Source organism: Leucoraja erinacea, chromosome 17 (assembly GCF_028641065.1).
Source record: "Leucoraja erinacea ecotype New England chromosome 17, Leri_hhj_1, whole genome shotgun sequence".
NCBI classification, from domain to species: Eukaryota; Metazoa; Chordata; class Chondrichthyes; order Rajiformes; family Rajidae; genus Leucoraja; species Leucoraja erinaceus.
In genome coordinates, this window is record NC_073393.1 from 13061257 (window position 1) to 13089099 (window position 27843).

Consider the following 27843-nt stretch of genomic DNA (forward strand, 5'->3'; position numbering starts at 1 on the left):
TCTTAAGGGGTTGGACAGGCTAGATGCAGGAAGATTGTTCCCGATGTTAGGGAAGTCCAGGACAAGGGGTCACAGCTTAAGGATAAAGGGGAAATCCTTTAAAACGAGATGAGAAGAACTTTTTTCACGCAGAGAGTGGTGAATCTCTGGAACTCTCTGCCACAGAGGGTAGTTGAGGCCACTTCATTGGCTATATTTAAGAGGGAGTTAGATGTGGCCCTTGTGGCTAAGGGGATCAGGGGGTATGGAGAGAAGGCAGGTACGGGATACTGAGTTGGATGATCAGCCATGATCATATTGAATGGCGGTGCAGGCTCGAAGGGCCGAATGGCCTACTCCTGCACCTAATTATGTTTCTATGTTTCACACGGCACTGTAGAGTGCACCCCAGCAGAATTTCCATTGAAAGAATATTTGTGATGGAGAATACATTTTACTGACGTGCTGGAACAGAAAGAAGAATGGACCAGATTGTTCCAATACTAACCAGTTGTGCAGGGGGAAGAAAAACCATAGCAGTTTAAGATGGTGGCTCTCCTCCTCCTTCTCAAACAGGAATTAGAAAAAGGGCTTAAATGTTGGTGTTATCAACAATGCACATATTCTTAATCAATAAACAAGGTGACAATATTGATTGGATACCTCCACCAACTATAGCCATGATGGGCCGAATTACCTGCTACACTGCTGCAACATTTAATGGTGCTGACATGAATAGAAGGGCAAGATTACGTCCTGATGCAGCCAAATTGTGGTTTGACACAACCAGGCATTAATAAAAGCCACACTTTAATTTCAGTGAAGAGAGTCTCATGGAGAGACAGAGGGAGACAGTGAAGCATGAAGTACATCAGCAAGGAAAGGGATAAAAACAGAAAATATACGGCAACTCTCAGCAGGTCAAGGAGATTAGCAGAAAGTTGTTTGCAATTCAGGTAAAAGAATATTCGGCTAAGTTAGTCCAACACAATCTACCTATCGGAACATTGCCAGGATTTGGGCTGGCATCACGGTGGCGCAGCGGTAGAGTTGCTGTCTTACAGCTCCAGACACCTGGGTTCAATCCTGACTATGGGAGCTGTCTGTAGAGAGTTTGGACGTTCTCCCCATGACCTGCGTATGTTCTCCAGGTGCTCCGGTTTCCTCCCACTCTCCAAAGACGTACAAGTTTGTAGGTTAATTGGCTTGGTATAAATGTAAATGGTCCCTAGTTTGTGTGGGATAGTGTTAATGTTTGGGGATCGCTGGTCGGTGCGGACTCGGTGGGCCGAAGTGCCTGTTTCCTCTCTGTATCTCTAAACTAAATTAAACTGAGATAGTCCTTGACCTTCTGTTCAAGTTTCACTGACTTCATCCCATGTTTTGGAATCTGGAAATTAGGTCACGGCTAAGACTAATGGCCTTGAACTATTCTGAATGATCCATTTCTGCCTTCTAAAACCATTTACTATTCTCATTGGATTTAACACAATCCAATTATTTGTTATGGGCATCGCCTCACTTATTCTTATCACTCCCATCTCTTCCCGAGGTGCAGTTCCTTCAAGTATCTCCTCTCCAACCTACGACAATATTCCGGGATCAATTCCTCTGAACTAAGAAATGTTCTACTTTTAGATACCTTGTTTGGTTTCATCAGAATTGTCTTTCATCCCTGAAGTGCAGTCTATCACATCTTCCACAGGCTGCAAAACAAATCGATGTGCAGGACAGCAAGGACAATAGAAATGGAGACTTTTTAAAAAAGGACTGACGGTGATGCACAGGAGTTTGCTGCTCTTCGAAGAAGAAGTGAGCATCACTGTGTAAGTCTTATCGAGCGAGAGCTCAGAAATGACTCGAGGGACTAGTGAAGTAATTATCACTCAGATTAATGACAGAAAAATTCTCATTTTAAATTCTAGTTGTTATAACCATTATGCATATTGACTCATTTAGACTGCAAGCATGTACTTGTTATAGTGAATAAGTACCAATACAAATTAATTAACTCTCGTACAATAGTGGCGGGTGCCATTGGAATAAAATAAGAACTTCAGATCTAATGCTTTGAGCCTAAAGGCAATATTAGAGACACTCCTTGATGGTCAAGATGTTCCATTGTCAATACGTGGCTAGGGTGATGTTGGTTGGTTCAAGAACTTAGTTGTAGGAAAACTGCTGTTCCTGAACTTGGTGGTGTGGGACTTTGGGTTCTATACCTTCTGCCTGAAGTTAGCAGTGAGAAGATGTTGGTGGGGATCCTTGATGATAGATGACTTCTTGAGGCAGCCCCTCATGTAGAAGAAGTTAACAGGCAGCTACAGCCCCTCATGTAGATGCTTTCAATGGAGAGGAGGGCTGCCTGTGGCCACGGTGGACCAGGTTGGATCCCCACCCAAAATGTTGTCTCTTCATTCCCTCCACAGATATGCGTTACCCATTGGGTTCCTCCAGCAATGTTGTACTTTGCTCAAGACGCCAGCATCTGCAGTTCCTTGTGTCTAGAATGGGTTGGGAGATTACAATCAATTCCTTCCTCCGACTCTCAGTGTGAAGAAGGGTCTCCTATTCCTATTTTTCTCCAGAGATGCTGCTTGACCCGTTGCGTTACTGCAGTGTCTACCCGGGGTAGACGTGCTCGCTGGGAGTGAGCCCCGCGGGTGCACGTGGCTGCAGTGACCAAAGCAGTGACTGCCAGGGGCGCGAGAGGGCGCGCGGCCGCGCACTGTATCCAGTGGACAGTGTATCAAGTGAGAATGTATCCGTCTTGTATCGGCGTGTGCTCCATGGCCCTACACTCGCCACTCCGCGCCTTCCCGGCTCTCAAACGTGTCGCAGGCTGGAGAAACCACCGGCTTCAGCCCAAGGTACAGGCGGAGGAGGAGGAGCATCACTGAGGTCTGTGGCGGCTGTCGACCCCTCGCCCACGGCGGCCTCTGCAGCCCCTCGCCGTTTCTGGGTGTAGCTCACGGGGGGGAATGAACCAAGCTGTCCCGCGTCCAGACGCAGGCTGGAACCGCAACCCCAGGATAGGCCCCGCAGCTTTACAATCCATTTATTTATACATATATCGAAACTAATCCACAGAGGTCAATTCGAGTTCAGTCAATTCACTTTTAAATCCAAGGTTTAGTCGCGCATTTATATTAAATTAATAGTTTTTTTACTGTTACTCTAGTTGGGTAAAAAGGTTGAAAGTACAATATTGGCGAATTAACCATTCAACAGGCGACAAACTACAAGCACCGACTTTGTAAAGAAAAAAAAACATTCGGCGTGTACCAGTGGGGAAGAGTGTTTTGACATTGACTGATGCTGCTTAACAGATGTAACATGACTACAGCACTAAATTAGTTTCCAACTGCCGAGCCAACGCGGGTTAGTTCAGACACCAACTCCCAATTAAAATGAGTGTTAGTTTAAAATTAATGGAACAAAAAAATGGTCAAATTCTCTGGCCTTTACATCAGCACCAGTTGTGGAATTAACACTGGCTGTCATCTTCCAGAATTCAAGTTTCTTATTTTATTGCAGGGCAGAAGGCTATTGTCCATCTGGTTTACACTGGCTCTCAGGAAAGCAAGAACATTCCCCTTATTTACCTGTCTTTACCTCTTCTCTCTCTCTCTACCTTTCTCTCTCTCTTTCTCTCTATCTCTATCATGTTATCAACTCCTCTTTTATACATTTAATACTCACCTACCCTTGGATATGTATAATAATCAATAATGTAATAATAAGTAAAAATGAGATGCAATCTTAACAAATTCTTAAGTCATTTGACCAATTATATAATGGGAGTGTATTTCACTTGTCCTGGGGACTGGAATAAGGGTTTCGTCACTGAGAATTGAAGTGAGCAACTGCTGGTATTAAACCTTTATGAGTCAACCTCAGGAATGAAAATTGTCAACTTCTGAGGACAGTCAAGAAGGAGAGTAATAGATTTGTAGATGCTCAGGGAATCAAGGATTGTACATGTATTTGCAGGAAGATGGCATTTTGCTAAAGGATCTGCTCTGACCTTACCGAATGATGGATGGCAGCGACTCAAAGGACTAAATAACCAGCTCCCTTTCCCATGAAGTTGAAACCATTCTGTGTCAAATCACAGCTTGGGTGTCAGTTATTTTTAGTTAGGGTCAAAAATAAATGCAGTTCACTGTGATTGTAATTTGGCTTCAACGACAACTCACAAATATAATCCCTCTCCCTGATCGCTCTGTGATGTGGTTGCATTACAGCCACTAACAGCAACTGAACCACTATTGTCAGCAAGGTTTTGTGGTCGCTGGAACTTCTTGTGTAGTTCATCTTCCCATTATCTAATGCAAACAAGCTGCCTACCACAGAAATCATTTCAAAATAATTTAAGCTGGAAAATGTTTTTGAGTCCAGGACTCGTGCAACAAAATAATAGTTTCATAAAAATAACCCCAAATATTTTTTTTAAATTAACATGTAAGTGCTTAAAATATCCCAGCTGTTGCTATTTAATAAAATAAAGTGTTTGTAAACACATAAGAAGTCACAGCCGGAACTCGTATACTGAATGGCTAAAACACCCAGGCAATGCTTATGAATTGTCGTGAGTTTATTTACAAGCAGTATCGTACCAAACTTTGCCTACAAAAAGGATTCAACAATGTTTAAGTTGTTGGGGGTATATCCGGTGTTACATAAGGCATGACAAATTCCAGGTTTGGTCAACATTGTGATTTAGTCTTCAGCCAGATTCATTCTGGTTTGAGCTCCCAGGAATGGGGAGAGGGGTTATTTTCACTAGAATGGGATGGATGCAATCTGATCTTGCTCATGATGCATTCCCTGAATGATCAGACAGGCCATGCTAATCTTCAGGATTCATATGTAAGGAATTATGTCTGGTTAAGTGACCAGTGAATCTGTACCTTCAGCTAGGAGTCAGCGCTTTTAGATGAAGACTAGACCAAGTGCAAACCCGTTGGGTCTGCTCCCCCAATGGTGTGATCCCCCAACCCAATATTCCACCATGCACCCGTCTCCTCCAACGGAACTGAACCCGTTCCCAAATGTAAGATTCCAGCCTCCCCTGCCTCCCTCAGCAGTGGATTGAAAAACAACTCCAATTGCACCTACCCTGCCTGCTGCAGCAGTTTCAATTGCAATACCAATTGGCCCTCCCCCTCCTGTTGAAGCACTTGCTGTGATATCCCATTGAGGTGAAAAGTTCAGAGTGTTCCTGTCTTGCAACTTTGTTTTGAAGTGTGTTGGAAGCTGATAGGAAGGAGCAGCGAATCAAAAGGCAGAAAGGCAGCTGGACGCCAGGCGGCAGGCGGCAGCCACACAGTTTTAATATATAATAGAAATAGATAGATAGATAGATAGGAAAGGGGAAATATGGTACATGACAAAGTGAAGTACTTAACTTAATTTTAGTTTTGTGTCCTTGCTAAATTTAACGTGTCTACTCTCTCATTTCCTTTACCACTTTTGTTTGTGGCTTGGAGTTAGTTTGCTTTTTGTGGCGAATTAATTTGCATGTAAAAATTATAATGAAACTCACAAAAACATATTAATAGAGATTACATGCAAATTAACTCAGCCATATTAAAATGCATGAATCAATTTCTCATATTTATAATATCAACATTGGACATGGACATTGAATTAATATTCCTCTACATTGTATTATTAAAAAAATTAAAGTTTAACATAATACAACTGCTATTATTTATATTTGCCTTCATCTTATCGCTTAAAACTTACAACTGCTTTGAAATATATTTGTCACTGTTTCTCTTCCAGTTTTTACATAAACGTTTTGAATTCTCACCTCAACTTCTTGTTGATTTAGTTTCTGCCACTTTCTAATTTTCTCCCTGTGTTATTAGTTTGGCCCTTAATGTTTTCTTCTCTACTATTTCTGTGTACATGTACTGTTTTCTCTAAGCAGTACTCTCAACACGAGTTGGAAGGAAAGTGCTGAGCTTGAATCAGAACCCTCTCAACAGCAGACCTCCCATGGCCCAAATGCTCATTAGTTTGTACCCACCGGGCATTTAGTCCCATTGTTTTGAAGGCATGTATCAGTTAATTTAATCAATTACAATGAACAAAAGTATTCCTGGTGCAGAAATGTAACCCCCTCATTCTTGGCTGCAGCCTGGTGAATCTGCATCCACAGCCTAATTTACAAGTTTAACATTTTCTTCCTGGTTTTGGCTGTTATACCTCAATACATAACTTGAATTTACTTTCAAATGCACAAGTACGGTGAGATGCATGTACATTGAAAATTCTTGCTTCTGGCAGAATCAAAGGCACAAAAACTCAGACAAACACACATAAATTATACCTAAATTGCACAACATTTCTTAAAGAAAAATGACTGCAACAAACAAGATATTAGTGCAAAATACAATAAAAAAAAAACAAGTCTGTGATAGTGCAAGAGGGACATTGAATACTTTGTAACTGTCGGCACCCTCCTTGTGACGACTGCATACCTTGTGTGTGGTCTGCAAAACAAAGAATTTCACCGTGACGTCATGTGATAATAATGTATGCTCCAGAGATGCTGCCCGACCTGCTGAGTTACTGCAGCTTTTTGTATTTTTTTTTGTGGAGGCTGGGATGCAGGAATACGAGGTGCCATTTGGCATTCGAGTCCAAATGATGGACCCAGTGGCCTGATCAGTTGATGCAGTTGAGATGTCACTGATGCAGACTTCACAAGCCATAATCTGGAATTGGGTAGAAATGACTGTACACTGGAGTTCCCACCGCCATCCCCTTTCCTTTCCACACTTTTTGAGCACCATGGCAGCTGGCATCAACACACTGAACATGGTTTGTAGATTATTTAGTTGCACACTGGGCAATGTAACCTCTATTTAGAGAAAGAGCTCAAAAACAGGCCCTTTGGCCCACTGAGTGCACTGACCAGAGATCCCCGCTCATTAACACTATCCTACACACACTAGGGTCAATTTACAATTATACCAAGCCAATTGACCTACAAGACTATACGTCTTTGGAGTGTCAGTGGAAACTGAAGATCCCGGAGAAAATAAAAACGCATGGTTGTTTTTTAGTTTTTTTTAATTTTATTTATTAGAAGTAGAGTACATTACAATAATATACGCCAAAGGTAACAATACATTTCTTGTACCACTTCATTTTTTAAGCTATAAAAAGAAAGAAAGGTAAAGAAAGTGAGATAGAATCATGCATGTGTGAAAAAGTGATCAAGGGGAAAGACCCATAGGCGCGAAGAGTTAGAAAAAAAAGTTAAGAAGTAAGCCATAGTAAAGAAAAAAGAGAAAAAGAAACAAGCTATATTAAAAGTAGAAAACAGAGCTGAAAGGGATATACCAACTTTGTATTTTTCCTCCCCCTCACCAGGTCCTGAAACAATTTCTTTTCAGAGTTCTGTTGCACCATGTTACGCATGGAGAGAACGTACAAACTCCATACAGACAGCACCTGTAGTCAGGATTGAACCCGGGTCTCTGGCGCTGTAAGGCAGCAACTCTACTGCTGCGCCGCCATGCCACCATAGGAGAGAAGAAAATTGTTCCAAGGACAAACATAGGGGCCAATTAAATTTGCAATGTTTTGCCTGAATGCTCTACTCTTTCTCTTCAGAGATGTATGAATAGGGACATTACAGATGCTCTGAGCGCTGTAGCAGGAGCTGACAACATTTCCACATCAAGTGCCGTCCTGGAGCAGCATGGAAAAGATGAATCATACCACGGGTAGGAGTTTGAGCTTTCATTTTGGAAAAATATTGTGGTTTTAGAGCTCCTCTTAAATCTTAATTTACTGGAATTTATAAATTGAAAGGTTTATGGTTGCTGGGAAGTCAGATGCTTTGTGCGATTCTTGGCTAATGTTGATACAGCCCCTTTAGCATTGGAAATACCCCAAGGAGCCTCATAGGAGAGACATCGAGCAGCATTTGGCAGAGGGTGGATACCCAAGCCCACATTGTGTATCAGTTTCAGGTCTGTTCGAGTCCATCACCTGACACAACACTGGGGTTGGGTTGGTTCAGCACTTTATCCAAGTTCAGTTGAGGTGTTCAGTTTTAACTCCCGTCTTCTCAGTCCTGTCAAATGTGCAGCACAGCAGGTCTTTTTGATCCCAATTTTCTGCAAATGACTTTGGGTTGGGTGGGGCACAGACAAAATTAGAAGCGATCCTGCCCCTGATCTCATCTTCATGTCCCCACCCCTTTCTGCCTTCCGCAGAGACCTCTCCCACCACAACTTAGAGATGCAACGTGGAAACAGGCTCTTTCGCTACCGTTCCACGCTGGCCACCAATCACCGTGCACTAGTTCTCTGTCATCCCACTTTCATATCCGACACACAAGGGGCAATTTACAGAAGCCAATTAACCTACAAACCTGTACGTCTTTAGAATGTTGGAGGATACTGGAGCACCTGGAGAAAACACACACATTCACAGGGAGAACGTACAAAGAATGAGGAAGAGCGTACAATAGTCAGGATTTAACCCAGGTCTCCGGCGCTGTGAGGCAGCAACTCTCATGCTGCACCACTGTGCCACCATTAATTTGGCCCCCTTGATTCGCTCCTAACACACTTTCCTCTTCCCAGGCACTGACCCTGCAACCACCGGATATGCAACACTTGTCCTTACACCTCCCTCCCTCCCTCAGGGTCCCCGACAGACCTTCCATGTGAAACATAGGTTTACTTGCGTCTCTACCAATCTCCTCCAATACATTTGGTCCTCTCAATGTCGCCACCCCTACCTACATCAGTGGAATCAAGAGTAGAGTAGGCGACTGCTTATTGAGTTTGTGCTCAGTCCACCAGGGCATGTTGGAGCTCCTGGTTGCAAGCATCCTGAACAGGCAGCATCTCTGGAGAGAAGTAATGGGTGACGTTTCAGGTCGAGAGCCTTCCTCTGACTGAACTTCAGTCTCAACCCAAAACGTCACCCATTCTTTCTCTCCAGAGATGCTACCTGTCCCGCTGAGTTACACCAGCATGTTGTGTCTATCTTCATTCTATAATACGATGAATCAAGTGGGAGATGCGAGATTCCCCTTTAGTTTTACTTATGATCGTATATGTTAGGACAGTACCTATGATTCTGGTTTTACCACACACTGTGACTTAGAGGTTGTTTCCAGTGACATGCAGTGTTGTTTGGCCATTAAGTGATCCTGGCAAAACCAGACTTGGGAAGACATTCATTTAAGCCACTTGCTTCTAAAGTATCAGGGACAGCCATTTGTCTTCTCACATCCAGTTCACTCTGACCAAATGAAAACTGTTTTTATCTTCAATAGCAATCTAAACCAAACTTGGGGACATTCATTCATCCAAAGTGACCATGGAAGACCCCATTATAGTACTTTCCCTCACCCATACATATCACTCAACCAAAGTGACTGAAAGACTTTGAATTAGCTATTTCTCTTTCTAGGACCTTGCAATACAAAAGCTGGTGACTTGACTACAAACATTACAACAGTATTGTCAACTCGGTTGTGTTGCATTAGCTCGGAGGTGCTTTGTGTGACCTACGATCATGAACGACAATGAATAATTCCAAGTCCTTCGTCTCTTCTATTTGCTTTTCCAAAACCCCCAGTAAACCCATGATGTAGCTGGATCCAGTTGTTTGTCAAATGGGACTTGGGAATGGGATGTTGGTCTATGCTGCGTTTATTTGATGTCTCTGCCAAATGACCACAACGTGACCCCAATTCCAGGTCTGGATCTTCAAGCTAGTCTTCTTATGGACTAAAGGACATTGTAACATCAATTCTATTTGTTCAACACTTGTAACGTGAAGCCACACAAAAATTAAAGCTGAGCAAAAGATGGGAAATATTAGAATAATTAAGAAGGTTAGTAGATGTTAAGGTTTGGACGGCTGATACGATAATCAGTTCTGGGTCTACATACAGATTGATGGATTGTTGTTCGGATTTCACAAAGCAAAATCTAACCCCCTTTTAAATTAAATGGTCATCAATATATTTCTCCAAATAAATTATATTTTTCTATAATTGCCTCTGGAACATTGGAGGCGGAGGGGAAATAAGTTATAAAATGATATAAATGAGGCGTGGATAGGGTAGACAGTCAGAACCTTTTTCCCAGGTTAGAAATGTCAAAGACCAGAGGGCACAGCTTCAAGGTGAGAGGGGCAAGGTTTAAAGGAGATGAGTGATGTGTGCTTGGAACAGGCTGCCAGGGGCAGTGGTTGATGCAGATACGATAGTGGCATTTAGAGGCTTTTGGATAGGCACCTGGATATGCATGGAATGGCAAAATATGGAGGGGGCAGAGGAGATTTGTTTAATTTGGCATCATGTTCGGCAGCACAGACACTGTGGTCTGAAGGACTTGTGCCAGTGCTGTACCAATCTATGTTCAATGTTAGTATGTCTTGTATTTGGAATATCGATGTGCTGAATCCACGTGTTACCAACAATATTCCTTTGTATGTGAAGGTGCAAACCTCCAGATATCGTGGTGTGGCCACAGAATGTGGAGCAGGTCAGCAGACTGGCTGCAATATGTTGGGCAAACGACCTCCCCATCATCCCCTTTGGTACAAGCACAGGGCTGGAAGGAGGCGTCGCGGCCCTGAAGGTAGGCACGCTACGTTAACATGTGATGGGACTTCAGATTAAGACTGAAATTGATTCAGTCCAATTGACACCTAGTGTCTTAATTCTCTGTGGAAGTGTGGAATTGTGGGCCACAGAAGACAGTGGAGGCCAATTCACTGGATGTATTCAAGAGAGAGTTAGATATAGCCCTTTGGGCTAACGGAATCAAGGGATAAGGGGAGAAAGCAGGAAATGGGGTACTGATTTTGGATGATCAGCCATGATCATATTGAATGGCGGTGCTGGCTCAAAGGGCCAAATGGCCTACTCCTGCACCTATTTTCTATGTTTCTATGTTGGCTCTAAACAAAGAACTGCACCAGGATTGTGCTGTCTCCAGTAGACTGGGAAAACAAAATTAAAAAAATGTGATGGTAAACAAGCAATGGCTTACAGTTTACAAATGAAGGTAGACAAAAATGCTGGAGAAACTCAGCGGATGAGGCAGCATCCTATGGATTCGCTCCATAGATGCTGCCGCACCCGCTGAGTTTCTCCAGCATTTTTATCTACCGTCGATTTTCCAACATCTGCAGTTCCTTCTTAAACAGTTTACAAATGAATATGTAGTTTACTGCGAATATATATCCCTTTAAGGCATGAAATTGCAAAAGGGGAAATCGACTAGTGGCGAAGAAAGGAAGTTAAAGATACATTTAGATAAAAGGAAAAGGCTTATAGTATTGCCAAAAAGAGCAGCAAGTCTGAGAATTGGGAGATTTTCAATTTCTGCAAAGGAAGACCAAAACATTATTAAGGGAGAATGTTTTCCCCTTAACAGGAATATAAAACAAAGTAAGAAAGACTGTCAAATATTCTATAGATATGTAAGAAGTAAAAGATTAACAAAAGGTTGTGTGAACCCCTTATAGATAGAAAAAGAAGAAATTATATTGGGGAATAGGGAAGTGGCAAAGAAATTAAACAGCCACTTTCAGTTTATTTTCATGATAAAGGTTTGTGAATGTGATTGTTATGAAGGTGATCTCAAGAGGGTTTTTCAGAGTTCTTTACCCAAGAAGGTTGTTGAGGTTCATTTGCTATGTCTATGCAACAACGATTGATCAAAGATTGGTTATGAAAGGGAACAAAGGGATACTATAATTCATGTATTATCAGCCATGATCACAACGAATGGCGGTGCTGGCTCGAAGGGCCGAATGGCCTCCTCCTGCACCTAGTTTCTATGTAACGGCACACAGATTAAAAGGGGATATGATCTCGTTGGCTCTAGACTCTGCACTGGACCACTTGGACAATAAGAACATGTACATCAGGCTGTTGTTCATCGAGAACGTTCAACATCATCGTCGCCTCCAAACTGGTCATTAAGCTCGGAGCACTGTGACTCTGCTCCATGTATGTCGATCCTCAACGTCCTCATCAACAGACTGCAATCAGTGCAAATTGGCAACTACACTTCTTCCCTAATAATCATCGACACAGGGGCACCTCAAGACTACCTGCTCAGTCCCCTTCTCTACTCATTCTATACCTATGACTGCCTAGCCAAACACATCCTCAACGCAATCTTTAAATTAGCTGCCGATGTCACCATTGTTGAAGGACAGGTAATGACGCCTCAAGAGTACAGGAGGGAGGTTGAAAATCTGATTGAATGGTGCCAGAACACCAATCATTGCTCTCGATGTTAGCCAGACCAAGGAGCTGATGTTGACTTTAGAAGGGATTTGCCGGGAATGCAAGGACTGTTGTGCCTTGGCCACAAGTACCCTAGCAGCAGGCTTGGCACGCCTACCGGGACACCAGCCTGAAGAGGGAATCCTCCAAGCCTGGACCCTGCCTGCCCCCGAGGACCAGAGAATCGAGAGAAGGGTACAGGGAGTCGGCAATGGCAAAGAGCCGGTCCTTACCAAGTCCTTAGATTCATTATGATCGACCTCTTATAACCAATAGATCTGGTGCCGCCAGACAGTTCATGATATCACCTGCATAACATAATCTTATTCCTTTTAAGTCCTTTTCTTTACAAAATTATACGATTGCTTTTGATGCAACATTTACCAAACCTTCCAAAAAGCAATGCCAATCATAGTTTTGAAATACTCGCTCATTATTCTTCTCAAAGTAACCGAAACACATTTCAAGGTGATAATTTAACACCATCCTCCTATAACAGGCAATTACACTACAGCATTTTACGTGGTATGCCAGAAATATCTCTATCACTTACCACAGATTGAAATGTGAGTGAAGCAGGTTAGTGAACTGGTTTGATGCTAACTTTGTGTGTGCCCGTGTGTTTTACACACTTGTCACTTTCTGCTTGCACTACTGGTCAGTGGTGTGCGAGTTAGTCTCTCTCTGTCAGTACGATGTCTGTCTAGAGGCCAATCCTCTGCTGTGCGTCCTCAGGCACTGGAACATTACCAGCCCCAGACTAAAGCTTCGGTAGACCTCAGAGGAGATGTGTCCAGAGACACGCAGCTCACAGGCCCACTGGCACATGGACACTTTGTGGAGCTGCTGAACCAAATTCCCCACTTAGGGCATGTCCCTCCCCCATTGTCTTGTTCCTGCATTCCTTTGATCCCTGCCAGGGAGGTTAGAAGAGGGGGGGGGGGGGTCTCCTGCCATTTGGACAGCTGCATAAATTCAGCTTGTACATGGAGCCGGGACAAATCATTCCACTCTCACTTTAGAAAATTACCACCACAAGGGCAGTAGCAGGACCAGCATCACTCTATCTGGCGGTTTCCAGCTTCTTTGAATTAATTGCACGTCTACAGCCTGGGTGGGGCACTGAGCTTCTAAAGGTGGGATCCTTCAGGGATGCAAGTATAGTTATTCCTGGAGTAGTAATTACAACATACTTCTGTGCAAAGCGAAAACAATGAGAAAAGTATCATCTTAATATATGGATGAGGGGGTTTTCTGATGTGGATTGAGCAGGCCAAATATGCACCATAACTGGTCCTCAATCTTGGTTGCAGGCAGAAGACAAAGTTCCAACTTAGTCTTACCATTAGAAATCAGATCAACGGTACTGAGTGGTGAATTAAATAGATTAGTGCAAATCAAATCTTTAGTAATGGTGATTGAAGAGTTGGCACTCTCCCAGTTTGACACTCAGGAATACGTGGTCCCCTTCACCCCGAGTGATGACCCCCAGATTACTGGTGATGTTCGCTTTAACTGTTAAGTTCTGTTCTTCTCGTGCCAAATATTGTTCCCTTTGAAAGAAAATGAACCAAATCCCTACCAAAAACATACCATTTCAATAATATTTATAGTGCATTCAGAAAGTATTCAGACCCCTTCACTTTTTCCACATTTTGTTACGTTACAGCCTTACTCTAAAATGGATTAAATTCTTTTTTTTTTTTTTTTAAATCATCAATCTACACACAATACCCCATAATAAAAAAGCAAAAACGGGTGTTTAGAAATGTTTGCAAAGTAATCAAAAAGAAATAACTGAAATATCACATTTACATAAGTATTCAGAACCTTTACTCAGTACTTTGTTGAGGCACCTTTGGCGGCGATTACAGCCGCAAGTCTTCTTGGGTACGATGCTACAAGCTTGGCACACCTGTATTTGGGTAATTTCTCCCGTTCTTCTCTGCAGATCCTTTCAAGCTCTTGTCAAGTTGGATGGGGAGCGTTGATACACAGCTATTTTCAGGTCCCCCCAGAGGTGTTCGATCGGGTTCAAGTCTGGGCTCTGGCTGGGCCACTCAAGGACATTCACAGACTTGTCATGAAGCCACTCCTTTGTTGTCTTGGCTGTGTGTTTCGGGACGTTGTTCTGTTGGAAAGTGAACCTCCACCCTAGTCTGAGGTCCAGAATGCTCTGGAGCAGGTTTTCATCAAGGATCTCTCTGTACTTTGCTCCATTCATCTTTCCCTCGATCCTGACTAGACTCCCAGTTCCTGCCGCTGAAAAACATCTCCACAGCATGATGCTGCCACCACCATGCTTCACCGTAGATATGGTATTGGCCAGGTGTTGAGCGGTGCCTGGTTTCCTCCAGATGTGATGCTTGGCATTCAGGCCAAAGAGTTCAATCTTGGCTTCATCAGACCAGAGAATCTTGTTTCTCATGGTCTGAGTCCTTTAGGTGCCTTTTGGCAAACTCCAAGCGGGCTGCCATGTGCCTTTTACTGAGGAGTGGCTTCCGTCTGGCCACTGTACTATAAAGGCCTGATTGGTGGAGTGCTGCAGATACAGTTGTCCTTTAGAAAGGTTCTCCCATCTCTGTCAGAGTGACCATCGGGTTCTTGGTCACCTCCCTGACCAAGGCCCTACTCCCCCGATTGCTCGGTTCGGCTGGGCAGCCAGCTCTATGAAGAGTCCCAGTGGGTCCAAAGTTCTTTCATTTAAGAATGACGGAGGCCACTGTGCTCTTCGAGACCTGCAATACAGCAGAAATTATTTTATACCTTTCCCCAGATCAGTGTCTCGACACAATCCTGTCTCGGAGGTCTACGGACAATTCCTTCGTATTCATGGCTTGGTTTTTCCATTACATGCACTGTCAACTGTGGGACCTCATATAGACAAGTGTGTGCCATTCCAAATCATGTCCAATCAATTTAATTTACCACTGGTGGACTCCAATCAAGTTGTAGAAACATCTCAAGGATAATCAATGGAAACAGGATGAACCTAAGCTCAATTTTGAGTGTCATAGCAAAGGGTCTGAATACTTACGTAAATGTATTATTTCAGTTATTTCTTCTCAATTACTTTGCAAATATTTCTAAACACCTGTTTTTGCTTCTTGTGTGTAGATTGACGATTAAAAAAAAAAGAATTTAATCCATTTTAAAATAAGGCTGTAACATAACAAAATATGGAAAAAGTGAAGGGGTCTGAATACTTTCTGAATGCACTGTAGATTGCAGGAGGAGCTTTACTATGATGTAGTATTTGGTTTGGGTGGGGAGTGGGTAGGGGGAATAGTTTAAAAAACCTTTCGAACTATTCCCTATTCCCATTGCCCTCTTATGTTTTTCATTCTATTTACAATTTTTCCCCTAAGTCTTTCTTTGGATCTGAACGTGTCGCTTGAAATTTAGGTTCAGTAAATGATTGTCCGTTTAAGGTTGCCTCATATATTCAGAGTAATAGTAATATAGTTTAGTAATATAGTTCAGAAGTATTTCTGTGTATGAGCTGACAGTGACTAGGAGTAGACTATGGAACGCCTTCTGTTGATGTTTAACTGGATTGTAGTTAATTTATCCCTTTGTTCAATTTGTACAGCTCTACCCATTTGTCAGGTTATCATGCCTAACAAAACGAACATCCATCTCCTATTCAAAACCTTCAACTGACCCAGTAACCGTCCTTGTGGCTGTTTGGGGAAAAGGAGTCCAAATTTCCACATTTCTGTTCAGAATTTGTTCCTATTCACACTCTCGAATTTTGAGACATTTCCCATCCTGGCTCAGTTTGCGTGGTGGTGTCTGTTCCAATCTGATCACTGCCCCTTTGTACTGTACACAAAGTAAAAGTAGCCAGGTTTATGCAATGTGCCCTTATAATTTAACTCTTCCAGCCCTGAGATTCGTGTGGTGAAGCTTGTCTGTCTGCGATATGGAAGGAAACCAGTGCACTGAGAAGATAAAAACATAATTGTAGGGTGAATGTGCAAACTCCATGCAAATAGGAAGAGAGGTCAGGATCCAACCCAGGCCTCTGGCGCTGTGAGGCTGCAGATCTATTGGTTGCACCATTGTGTCAGATCAATGCTGTTTTTTTTAGAGTTTTAATTGATTTCCACTATTTACTATTGGGACAGATGCCATCACACAAACTGAATTATATCCAAGATAAATAAGTCTCTTGTTTACTTCAAAGCAAATAAATTATTCACCAACATATATCCTGCCTTTCATCTGGGTTTCTCTACAGGAAGTCAGTCCCACTTCCCACCGTAGGGTTCCAAAATTCCTATTAAACCAGGCACTTTCTAATCATACTTTCCACCAATTTCTCTACCTGTTTCTTACTATTACAGAACATTACGGCCAAGAAGAACAACCAATCAACCCTGACCTCAATGCAGAACTCATCCCTAGAATAAACAGTTTTATTTTAAATTGCGAAAAACTAAAATGAAATTCAAACATGCTACGCAAACAGAACATTTTTCAAAGATAGTAGCAGAATACAATATTGTGGTATAAATCTATTTTTACAAGTCTGGTCTTTATCACTATATTTTCTAATTAATTCATAGCAATGTGAGTGTCACTGATCTGCATAACCTTAACCCAACCCTAATTGCCTTCAAATCAATGACTTTCAGACTCTTCAGAGGGCATTTAACTCATCCACATTGCTTCCAGTCCTGCCTCACATATGTACTGGATGGTTTTCAGTGTCTATTCCACAAGCGCTTTCTTAATGTTTGCTCTCACCACCTTGCCTCCTCTTTCCCAGCGACTAATGGAGTCTCTGACATCTGTGTTGCTTCTTTTCTCACCAGGGGGGTGTGTGCTTTGACCTCACAAAGATGGATAAAATCGTGAAGCTCAATGCAGTTGACTTTGATGTGACAGTGGAACCAGGAGTCACCAGAAAAAGCCTGAATAACTACCTGAGAGGCAGTGGCCTCTGGTTTCCAGTGGGTAGGTTTGGCTTAATTGTGCCCATGAAACTGACCCGTAGCACCTCAGGACACCTGGTCTCACAGTGCTGAGCTGTGGCCTCGCGGCACCAGAGAACCGGGTTCGATCCTGATCTTGGGTGCTATTATGTGAAATTTGCACGGGCTCCCTGTGACTGCGTGGGTTTCCTCCAGGTGTTCCGGTTACTTCCCAGGTAAGAATTTCAATGTTCCATTTCAGGACCTATGACAGTAAAACGCTCTTGACATCGCAAAGACGTGCGGTTTTGAAGGTTAATTGGAATCTGTAAATTGGCCCTATTTCGTAGGGGAGGGATGAGAAAGTGAGATAACATAGAACTAGTGTCAACAGGTAATCGATGGTCGGTATTGACTCAGTGGGCTGAAGGGCCTGTTTCCATGATGTATCTGTAAACCAAACTAAACATTATATTGATTATCAGATTGACCTCCTCAGAAATATACACATCCTCTATCTAACCAGTGCTTGATTTGCCAGCAAAACAAAACCAGCAGCAACTGTGGCTGCATCTTTCGTCTGTGGTTTCATTATTCTGGACCTTGCTGTGTGGGAAATTATTCTGATTTTACTTCATTGTCTCTTATGGTGCTATGAAAGAGATTTCACAGGTGAAGTTTTTCTCCAATAAAGATATCAACACTTACAGTGAGGCCCTGCTAGGTTTAGATTAGTTTAGAGATATTGCGCGGAAACAGGCCCTTCAGCCCACCGAGTCTGAACTGACCAGCGAATCCCACACTATTATACACACACTAGGGACAATTTAGTGTGCAAACTCCACACAGAAGGCAGCAAAGGACGGCCTTGTACAATTTTACCAAGCCAATTAGCCTATAAACCTGTACATCTTTGGATGTGTGGGCACCTGGAGAAAACCCACGCAGGTCACAGGGAGAATGTACAAACTCCATATAAACAGCACTTGTAGTCAGGATCAAAACCGGGTCTCTGGCGCTGTGAGGCAGCAACTCTACCACTGAGCCACCCAGGTTATTGAGGCCGTTACAAAGTGCAATTTAATGTCAGACACCAGCATTTTCTTTACAATAGCAGCTACCCTATCATATTATCTACAGTGGGAGGCATTTCCAACCTGCAGTACTAGCACATGAGAATAAATACTGAGAGTGTGCTTGGTATCTAAGAATTTTGACCAGATTTCATTTCTCGTAATAGTCTGCAGAGACTGAGATAAATCATCTTGTTTTTATAAATGAAAACAAAATATTGTATCTTCCTTCACAGTTTCTGCTTTTTACACCACTTGATCTCAAATTGCATTTGAAATCCTTTGAGAATAAAAAAAAACAAGATTCTGTCAGTTGGAGCCTGAGATAGTATATTATGTCTGAATATGCTGTCTATTGGAATGACCCACTGTTGCCAGGACTGCCACCATCCAGGGAAATGGATGAACAGCCTGAATCCTCGTTGTTGGAAGCAGGAAACTGGTTGCTATATTGTGGCATGCTTTACTTCTTAAATAAATAAATCCATTAAATGTATAAATCGTTAATAATTCACAATAGCAGTTTGTATCATGGTGGAAACAAGGAACTGTATGTGCTCGTTAACAAAAAAAAACACATAGTTCTGGAGTTACTCAGCGGGCCAGGCAGCATTTATGGAGAACATGAATAAGTGACATTTTGGGTCAGGACCTTTCTTTAGGTCTGAACGGCCCCGGCCTGAAACATCACCTATCCATGTTTTCCAGAAATACTACTTGGTTACTACAGCACGTTGCATCTTAATTTGGATCACAGCCCTGGTTAACTAGGCACTCTGGTGTAATATATGTTGCATTGATATAAACATGAATCAGACAACTTTCACATGGGTCCATTTAATAATCAAGAGGTCTGCAGTAGTTTTAATGTTATAGACAGCATCTTTCAGTAGGAATTCATTACGTCTTACCCAAAATAGGGCAGCACATTGCAGCCTTACAGCTCCAGTGACCAGGATTCAAACCTGCCCTTTTTTGTCTTCTATGTGGAGTTTGCATGTTCTCCCTGTGACCACATGGGCTTCCTCTGGGTGCTCTGTTTGTTTTCCAATCCCAAAGATATGTCCGTTAGTAGGTAAGGTAATAATAGGCTTCTGTAAACGTCTAGTGTGTAGGTATATGATAGAATCTGGGGGAAGTTGAGAAAGTGGAGAGAATAAATAGGATGAGTGTAAATGGATGCTTGATGGTCAGCATAGAGTTGGTGGGCTGAAGGGCCTGGCTCTGTGCTGTATGACCATGAATGTATGAAGGTTTGCTTGTGTGGTGTCCATTATAGGAGTGGTAGGTGAATGGGGTTAATAGTAACTCCTGTTGGGGGTTTGCGATGAAGACGGGAACTCATTCAGGTGAAACATAGAAACATAGAAATTAGGTGCAGGAGTAGGCCATTCGGCCCTTCGAGCCCTGCACCGCCATTCAATATGATCATGGCTGATCATCCAACTCAGTATCCTGTACCTGCCTTCTCTCCATACCCCCTGATCCCTTTAGCCACAAGGGCCACATCTTTAGCCACAAGGGATTTCCCCCTTATCCTTAAACTGCGACCCCTTGTCCTGGACTTCCCCAACATCGGGAACAATCTTCCTGCATCTAGCCTGTCCAACCCCTTAAGAATTTTGTAAGTTTCTATAAGATCCCCCCTCAATCTCCTAAATTCTAGCGAGCACAAGCCGACGGACGAAGAGAAGTGAAGAGGAGATGAGGATCCTTCTGGTGACTCCTTACAGACACCATTTACTTCCACAGATCCGGGAGCAGATGCTTCCCTGTGCGGAATGGCCGCCACCAGCGCCTCGGGTACGAATGCGGTGAGATACGGCACGATGAGGGAGAACGTTATGAACATGGAAGTGGTGCTGGCAGATGGGAGGATCATGTACACAGCAGGAGCACAAAGAAGGACAAGGTACTGAAAGCAATTCAAGCATTAAATATCACCTTGTTAAATAGCATTTTATCTAATCTGAAGAAGGGTCTCAACCCGAAACGTCATCCATTCCTTCTCTCCAGAGATGCTACCTGTCCCACTGAGTTACTCCAGCATTTTGTGTCTGCCTTCAGCATTTTTTCTAACATGGCATTCTATAGTTCCTGGAGGAGTTATCTCATTGAGTCAATAGACAATAGGTGCAGGAGTAGGCCATTCGGCCCTTCGAGCCAGCACCGCCATTCAATGTGATCATGGCTGATCATCCCCAATCAGTACCCCGTTCCTCCCTTCTCCCCATATCCCCTGACTCCGCTATTTTTATGAGCCCTATCTAGCTCTCTCTTGAAAGCATCCAGAGAACCTGCCTCCACCGCCCTCTGAGGCAGAGAATTCTACAGACTCACCACTGTGCGAAAAATTGTTTCCTCGTCTCCGTTCTAAATGGTCATACTAAATTCTTATATAGATGAGGGTAGATGATGTTTCAACAGGCTGAGGGGTCTATAACCTAGGGTTCATAGTCTCAAAATAAGGATTGGCCATTCACGACAAGGTGAGAAGACATTTCACCCAAAGGGCAAGGACTCTTTAGAATGTTTGACCGAAGAGATCTGTAGTATATGCAAGACATTGATTAATGGGGTTCTAAATATTAAGGGAGTCAAAGAATACGGGGTTAATGGAGGAAAATAGTGTTGGTATAAAATATCAACCATGTTCATATTGAATGATGGAGTAGTCATGATGGGTTGAATGGGCCTCTCCTGCTTCTATTTCTTATGTTCCGAACATATTTGGAATTGATGGTCCTCGGTTACCCTTGGGGAGCATTAGAATTTATCGGTGGGTGAAAACAAACAGTTTGCACCAGGGCTTCAGTTTCTCCAATGCATCTCATTTCCACCAGCCTCTCTCGTCAGGCAGAAAACAGACCATGATGTTGCTAATTAACGTGCAGGCGTCCATTCGGCTCCAAGTCAAATAGACAGAAGTCCTGCTCCCACGTATATTAGGCTGTGATCCCAACAGCGATGAAAGGACGTGTAGGAAAGAACTGCAGATGCTGGTTTGAATCGAACGTAGACCCAGCGGGACAGCAGGCTCTCTGGAGAGAAGGAATGGGTGACGTTTCGAGTCGACACCCTCCTTCAGACTGTGATGAAATGAAAAGGCGTTTGTTATAGGCTCATCTGCCCTCTGGGGGAATGTGGTGAAACACAGAGCAAATCTACAGTTAATGTACAGAAATCTACTTTACATAAGTTTATGTTCGAGGAGCAGAATTAGGTCATTGGGCCCATCAAGTCTATTTCGTCAATCAATCATGGCTGATCTATCTTTCCCTCTCAACCCCATTCTCTTGCCTTCTCCCCATAACCCCTGACACCCATACTAATCAAGAATCTGTCAATCTCCGCCTTAAAAATATCCTCCTCATCTCCTTTGTAAAGGTATGTCCCTTTATTCTCTGGTCCTAGACTCTCCCGCTAGTGGAAACATCTGTTGACGGGCTGCGCAGCCTAGGAGAAACGTGTCGAGTGCACACTGTGATAAAATGTTTCTGCTGCAGGAAGACATCCGCCGGGTACAATCTGACTAATCTCTTTGTGGGCTCAGAGGGAACGCTGGGAATAATCACCAAGACAACACTGCGTCTCCACGGGATACCGGAATCCATGGTGTCTGCAGTCTGCACGTTTCCAACAGTGCAAGCTGCTGTGGATTGCACGGTGCAAGTGCTGCAGTATGGCATTCCCATAGCAAGGATAGGTGAGGCACTCCTTTAACATATAATACATGGGGTATAAAACAACATGTTGTGGTAACCGATGAAGTATCACGTGTGAAAGAACAAACATTGCTCTGTACAGATTAGATTTCAGGATGACCCCCAACCCACATGCATATGGAATGTACTCTGATGCAGCAGTGCAGCAACACATAGCTGTAGACTGCTGCAGTGTGATGCACTAAACGCAGGGTGACACAGTAGTACAGCTGGTAGAAGTGCTGCCTCACAGCACCAGTGACCTGGGTTCAGTTCTGACCATCGGTGCTATCTGTGTAGTACTGACACGTTTTTCTTCTGATCCTGATGGCTTTCTTTCCGGGTGTTCAGGTTCCATGACACATCCCAAAGATGTGTGGATCAGTAGATATGTATGTGATATGTATGTGAGTGGTAGAATTGGGTGGGGAGCATAAAATTGGATTAGTGTAAATGGATTCCTGATGGTCAGCCCAGTGGGTCAAGGATCCGAGTTCCACGCTCTATGAAACATAGAAAACAGGTGCAGGAGTAGGCCACTCGGCCCTTCAAGACAGCACCGCCATTCAATATGATCATTCAAAATCTACTCGATTCCTGCTTTCTCCCCATATCCCTTGATTCCGTTAGCCCGAAGAGCTATATCTAACTCTCTCTTGAAAACATCTGGTGAATTGGCCTCTACTGCCTTCTGTGGGAGAGAATTCCACAAATTCACAACTCTCTGGGTGAAAAGGTTTTTCCTCATCTCAGTCCTTTTTCTTAAACTGTGACCCCTGGTTCTAGTCTCCCCAACATCAGAAACATTTTTCCTGCATCTAGCCTGCCCCATAAGAATTTAATATATGTTTCTATAAGATGCCCTCTCATCCTTCTAAATTTCAGTGAATATAAGCCCATATTCAACAGTAGTGCATAAACCATACACAAATACAAATTGTAGCAATGCAAAGTGCTACTTTCATGCTCAACCTAATCAGTACAGTGAGTTGAGTGTGACTGTTGGTCTTTAGTCATTGCAATGAAGCAGAACATACTAAAACAGAAGATTGACACAAAAAAACTAGAGTAACTCAGCAGGTCAGGCAGCATCTCTGGAGAAAAGGAATAGGTGACGTTTTGGGTTGTGACCCTTCTTCCTGAAGCATCACCTATTCCTTTTCTCCAGAGATGCTGCCTGAACTGCCGACACCAGCTTTTTTTGTCTGTCTTCGGTTTAAACCAGCATGTGCAGTTCCTTCCTACATATAATAAAAAAAATCCTGACTAATGAGTTGCAGGTTGCTGAACCCTCAAACCTGCTCTGATTCCAGTTGCAATCATGTGATGTGTAGTCAGGGGAGAATGTCTACCTTATGCACAAAATAACTTTACACTTCACATTCTTATTGAAGGGTTTATGTTTATATAGAGCACTTTTCACATTGTGCATTGCAAGTTTATTATTTAAAAACACTAGTAAAGCAGTGATGCACAATGCTGTTTCCATGTAATATTTAGGCACACTCTCTATGTCCCAGTAATGACTGGTGTGTGCAAACTGCTGCTGCCTCACCCGTCGCTCTCCGTTGTAATCGGATTACACAGTGTGCAGAGTTGGCCTGTGATTGAGTTGTAGTCATCACCTGCAGGTTTGCTGTGAAAAATGGGGAAAGGCAGAGTTAGCTGCACTTTCTGTGGCCCGGCCACCAGACACGTGAGGAGGATGATAGGACGGGACTGTGCGGTTCGGGATCTCATAAATGTAACCTTCCACCCACTTTCAATCGGATCTTTCATGTTAACTCCATGTTATTCGTCCCAAAACTGTGGACCTGGGGTGGGTGTGAATGAGTGTAGGGGGAGAGGAGAATGGACAGGTGAGGAGGGTGAGGCCAGCTGCCGGGATGACATGGATCAGCATAGTTGTGGACTAATGCGGGTCAGGGGTGTTTTAGTGAGGGGGGGAGAAGTGTTATTGTGGATGAGTGTTGGGGAGATTGCAGGCTGTGCAGGAGTGATGCTGTTGGAGGGAGGAGGCGTTATTGACTTCAGGGGGAGCACGAGTGATTGCTAGAGACTGCGGGGAGTTGAGTTTACTTGACTTTATTGTCACATGCACCGAGGTACAGTGAAAAGCTTCTATTGTGTGCTAACCAGTCAGCTGAAAGGCAATACATGATTACAATCGAGCCATCTACAGTGTTCAGATACATGATAAACGGAATAACGTTTAAGAAATGTTGCTGTCAGAGTGGGGATTTAAAAGAGAGGAGCGATTGCAGATCTGTGACTGGAACACAAAGAGCCGCGTGGGTTGGGCACCATCGTGGATCACACAGACATGTGCAGGGGAGAGCAGTTATGTGCAATGGATGCATGAGTGCAGGCGAGCATTTAGTTCAGTGCAGAGATAGTCTGTATGTGGGATTGTGAGCTGCATCACACTGCAACTGTGTAAAGATTACTGTTTGTAAAATATCATTTTAGTATGAAGTTTACTTTCAGAGCAATTCAAGTTAAAACAAGTAGAATAAAATTCCGTAATATACTCTGGTATTGTTCTGAAATCCCAACACTTGGGTTAAGGTATAGATTTATTGTCGCGTGTACCAAGATACAGTGAAAAGCTTTTGTTTCCATTCAAATCAAATAATACTATCCACGATCACAATGACGCCAAGCACAAGCCAAACTTTGACATCTGTCTGGTGTTACTATGAGCTTTTGACTTTAATGTAGATTGGACCACTTTCTGCTTGACCCACTAGTTTAATTTTCCCTTTTCCATTGAGATGTTGTTTATTGCTGCATTGTACGATGCTGAAATGGCATCTTTGCTTGTCCTAGAGTTCCTGGACGATGTGATGATGGATGCTTGTAATAAGTTCAGCAAACTGAATTACGCAGTGTCATCAACGCTCTTCCTGGAGTTCCATGGTACTGAGAAAAGCCTGGCAGAGCAGATCCAGGTAACAGGTAGGCTCAATGTCTCCATTCCTTCCCACTCTCACACCATGCACATATTTTTATTTGGTCAGGAGTCGGGAGCCTGACCCTGTTGGCTCAGTTCTATTTGTCCCACACACAAATCAGGAGGGAACAAGATCTTATTTCAGCTTCAACTGAGGAGCCCAATTGCTATGTGTCGGAACATGAAGACAAAGCGAAGACATTGTCCACAACTACACCCTTTGTCTTGACTAGTCAACAGGAGTCAGAGGAACAAATATGCAGGGTGATTGTGGAGAATATGCAAGAAGTATAAAATAAAAGTTAATCATTGCAATAGGGAATTATTTTTGAAAATGCAAGACTTACGTTTTTTGAAATGAAACGTGTTTAAAGTAAAATAAATAATTTTTAAAAATGCAAGTATCATTCGTGCAACGTTAAAAACATACAAAAGCTTATTGTTAAAGAGAGCGAAGTCAGAATGAAGCAGTCAGCTCTGAACTGGATCTTCACCCAACTGTCTTGAACTCATGGGATCCGAAGCGAGCCTGCCATTTGGCTACAAAGTTGGCTTGGTGATAAGTGTCAGAGGGCATCAGTGAACAGTTATTATTCAGATAGGAGGCCACGATTGGTGATGTGCTGCAGAGATTGGCGATGGATCCATTGTTGTTTGTCATCAGTATTAACAATTTGGATGAGAATGTATGCGGCATGGTTAGTAAATATACTGATGACACCAGAATTGGTGGTAATGTGGAAAGTGAATAAGGTCATTTAAGATTGCAACACAATCCTGATCAACTGGGAACGTGAGAAAAATAATTAGCAGATAGCATTTAACTTGGACAAAAGCGAAGTGTTCCATTTTGTGACATTAAACTAGGGAAGGAATTATACAGTGAACGAGTGAATGTCTGTACAACAGAGCCACCTAGGGATACCAGCATGTAGTTCTCTGAGAGATAGAAAGGGTGGTGAAGATGATGTTTGGCATGCTTGCCTTCAACGAGGGCATTGAGTACAATACTAGAGTTGGGACATCATGTTACAACTTTTCAAGGTGTTGGTGAGACCACACTTGGAGTATTGTGTGGAGTTCTGGATGCCTAGCTATGGTAAGGTAGTCATTAGCAGGAACAGGTAAGGACAAGATTCACAAGGATATACTGGGACTGGAGATCTTGAATTATAAGGAAAAACTGGATGGGCTCAGACTTCTTTTCCTTGGTGCGTGGAAGATTGAGGGGTTACCAAAGTGATATATAAAATCATGAGGGTGTAAATAAGGTGGATGATCACAGTCCTTGTGCCATTTCCATGTTCCCCATGATACATTCTCTTGTTTCTGACTCTAAGGGTCCTATATTTATGTACTAACTTATACTAGCTTCTAATTTTATAGCCCAGACAGAGGCCGCCAAAGGCAACCTAAACTGAAGTACTGTTCCCTGACTGATAACAGGGGCAGGTGAACTTGTCCTGTCCATTATTCAAAATAACTCAACAACTTACCTGAACATTTATCAATCTTTATTTCTCAGTCTGAGGCACAGATATAACTCATCCATTTTTTTTCTTAATGAAACCTGCAATTAATTTGGATACTTCCTCTAAAATCACAAATCCTGGTTGATATTAACTATTTAAATTGTTCTTGTGTAATTTGCATAACATAAAACTTCTGGAAAAAAGCAATGTATGCTGAAAATACTGTGCAGATTGGGCAGCATCTGGGGAGAGAGAAATGGTTCTGATGAAAATTTACTGACATTAAATGTTAACTCTCTCCATAGTTACTGCCTGACACCTCGAGCATGTTTTTATTCCCAGATTCACAAGTTCATAAATTATATAGGAGAAGAATTAGGCCATTTAGCCCATTAATCGTGGCTGATCCATCTTTCCCTCTCATCCGCATTCTCCTCATAACCCCTGACACCCATACTAATCAAGACCAACATTCAGGATTCAACCCGTACAATTCTACACACCTCTGTTGTTTTGCTTCCATGCCACACCTGGTGGAAGTTTACCTGTGTGTTGAAAAATTACCAGCAGCGAGTTAAAAAAATGTTTTGTGCAGTGAATTGTTACAATCTGGAACCTACACCTTAACAGAATGATGAAAGTGGGTTCAATAATTATCTTCAGGAGAAAAGAACTGAAGGGAAAAATGTGTAGCGTTCTGGGAAAAGGATAAGACAGTCGTGCTACTTGATTGTCTCCCATGGGTTTGACGTTCCAGTGATGTGGAGATACAGTGTTTGGAATTCATCTAAATCTGAAAATACAGATGCTCCCCTACTTACATAATAGGTGACTTGCATAAACTCGCACTTACTTAAGCAATTCTTTCAGCCCACTGCTTTATTTCTGAGTTGCGCGCCTCGGTAGCAGTGTGTTATGCCTGTTGCATGCGGCTGTTTCCACAAGCCAGTCAGCTGTTCTTGTCGATGCTACCACATGGCCTCTACTGCGAATAGTAAATTTATGCCAGCGCAGTAGCGCGTCCATTTCCAACTTACGCAACACCTGTCCTACGCAACACCTGTCCTGTGCAGCATCTGACCTATGCAACATCTGAGCTACGCAACACCTGACCTACGCAACACCTGTCCTATGCAGCATCTGACCTATGCAGCACCTGACCTATGCAGCATCTGAGCTACCCAAGGGTCTGCGGGATGCAAGTCGGGGAGCATCGGTACAGATCGCCAACATTGTAGAATTTCCGCTTGGTTCAGCCCACACCCGCCCCCAACTCCTCGTCTCGTGTTGCTGCATTTACCAACTGTTCTGAGGTTCCAGTAAAGCTCAGGGGCTGAATTCTACAGTGGATATTTGGGCCAGGAACACCTTACGGCTTTTGATGATTCTGAAAAATCTCTGATAATATTTTAAAACAGATCAATTGGATTTTTTTTTTTTTAACTCCATAAAAA

At 43.0% G+C, this 27843-nt stretch overlaps 1 protein-coding gene across 2 annotated transcripts in view; it reads left to right on the forward strand.

Moving 5' to 3' along the window:
* Window positions 1–2358: 2358 nt before the first annotated feature.
* ldhd (lactate dehydrogenase D) overlaps window positions 2359–27843 on the forward strand; it is a 35661-nt gene continuing 10176 nt past the window's right edge. The window contains exons 1-7 of one of the 2 annotated variants that reach the window (XM_055648576.1): window positions 2359–2849; window positions 7612–7724; window positions 10466–10607; window positions 17089–17230; window positions 20013–20172; window positions 21767–21966; window positions 24794–24922. In XM_055648576.1, coding sequence (XP_055504551.1) covers window positions 2739–2849; window positions 7612–7724; window positions 10466–10607; window positions 17089–17230; window positions 20013–20172; window positions 21767–21966; window positions 24794–24922 — 997 coding nt within the window. In that variant the 5' untranslated portion in view covers window positions 2359–2738. The remainder of the gene's footprint in view (window positions 2850–7611; window positions 7725–10465; window positions 10608–17088; window positions 17231–20012; window positions 20173–21766; window positions 21967–24793; window positions 24923–27843) is intronic. The other variant, XM_055648575.1, reaches the window with a different exon arrangement.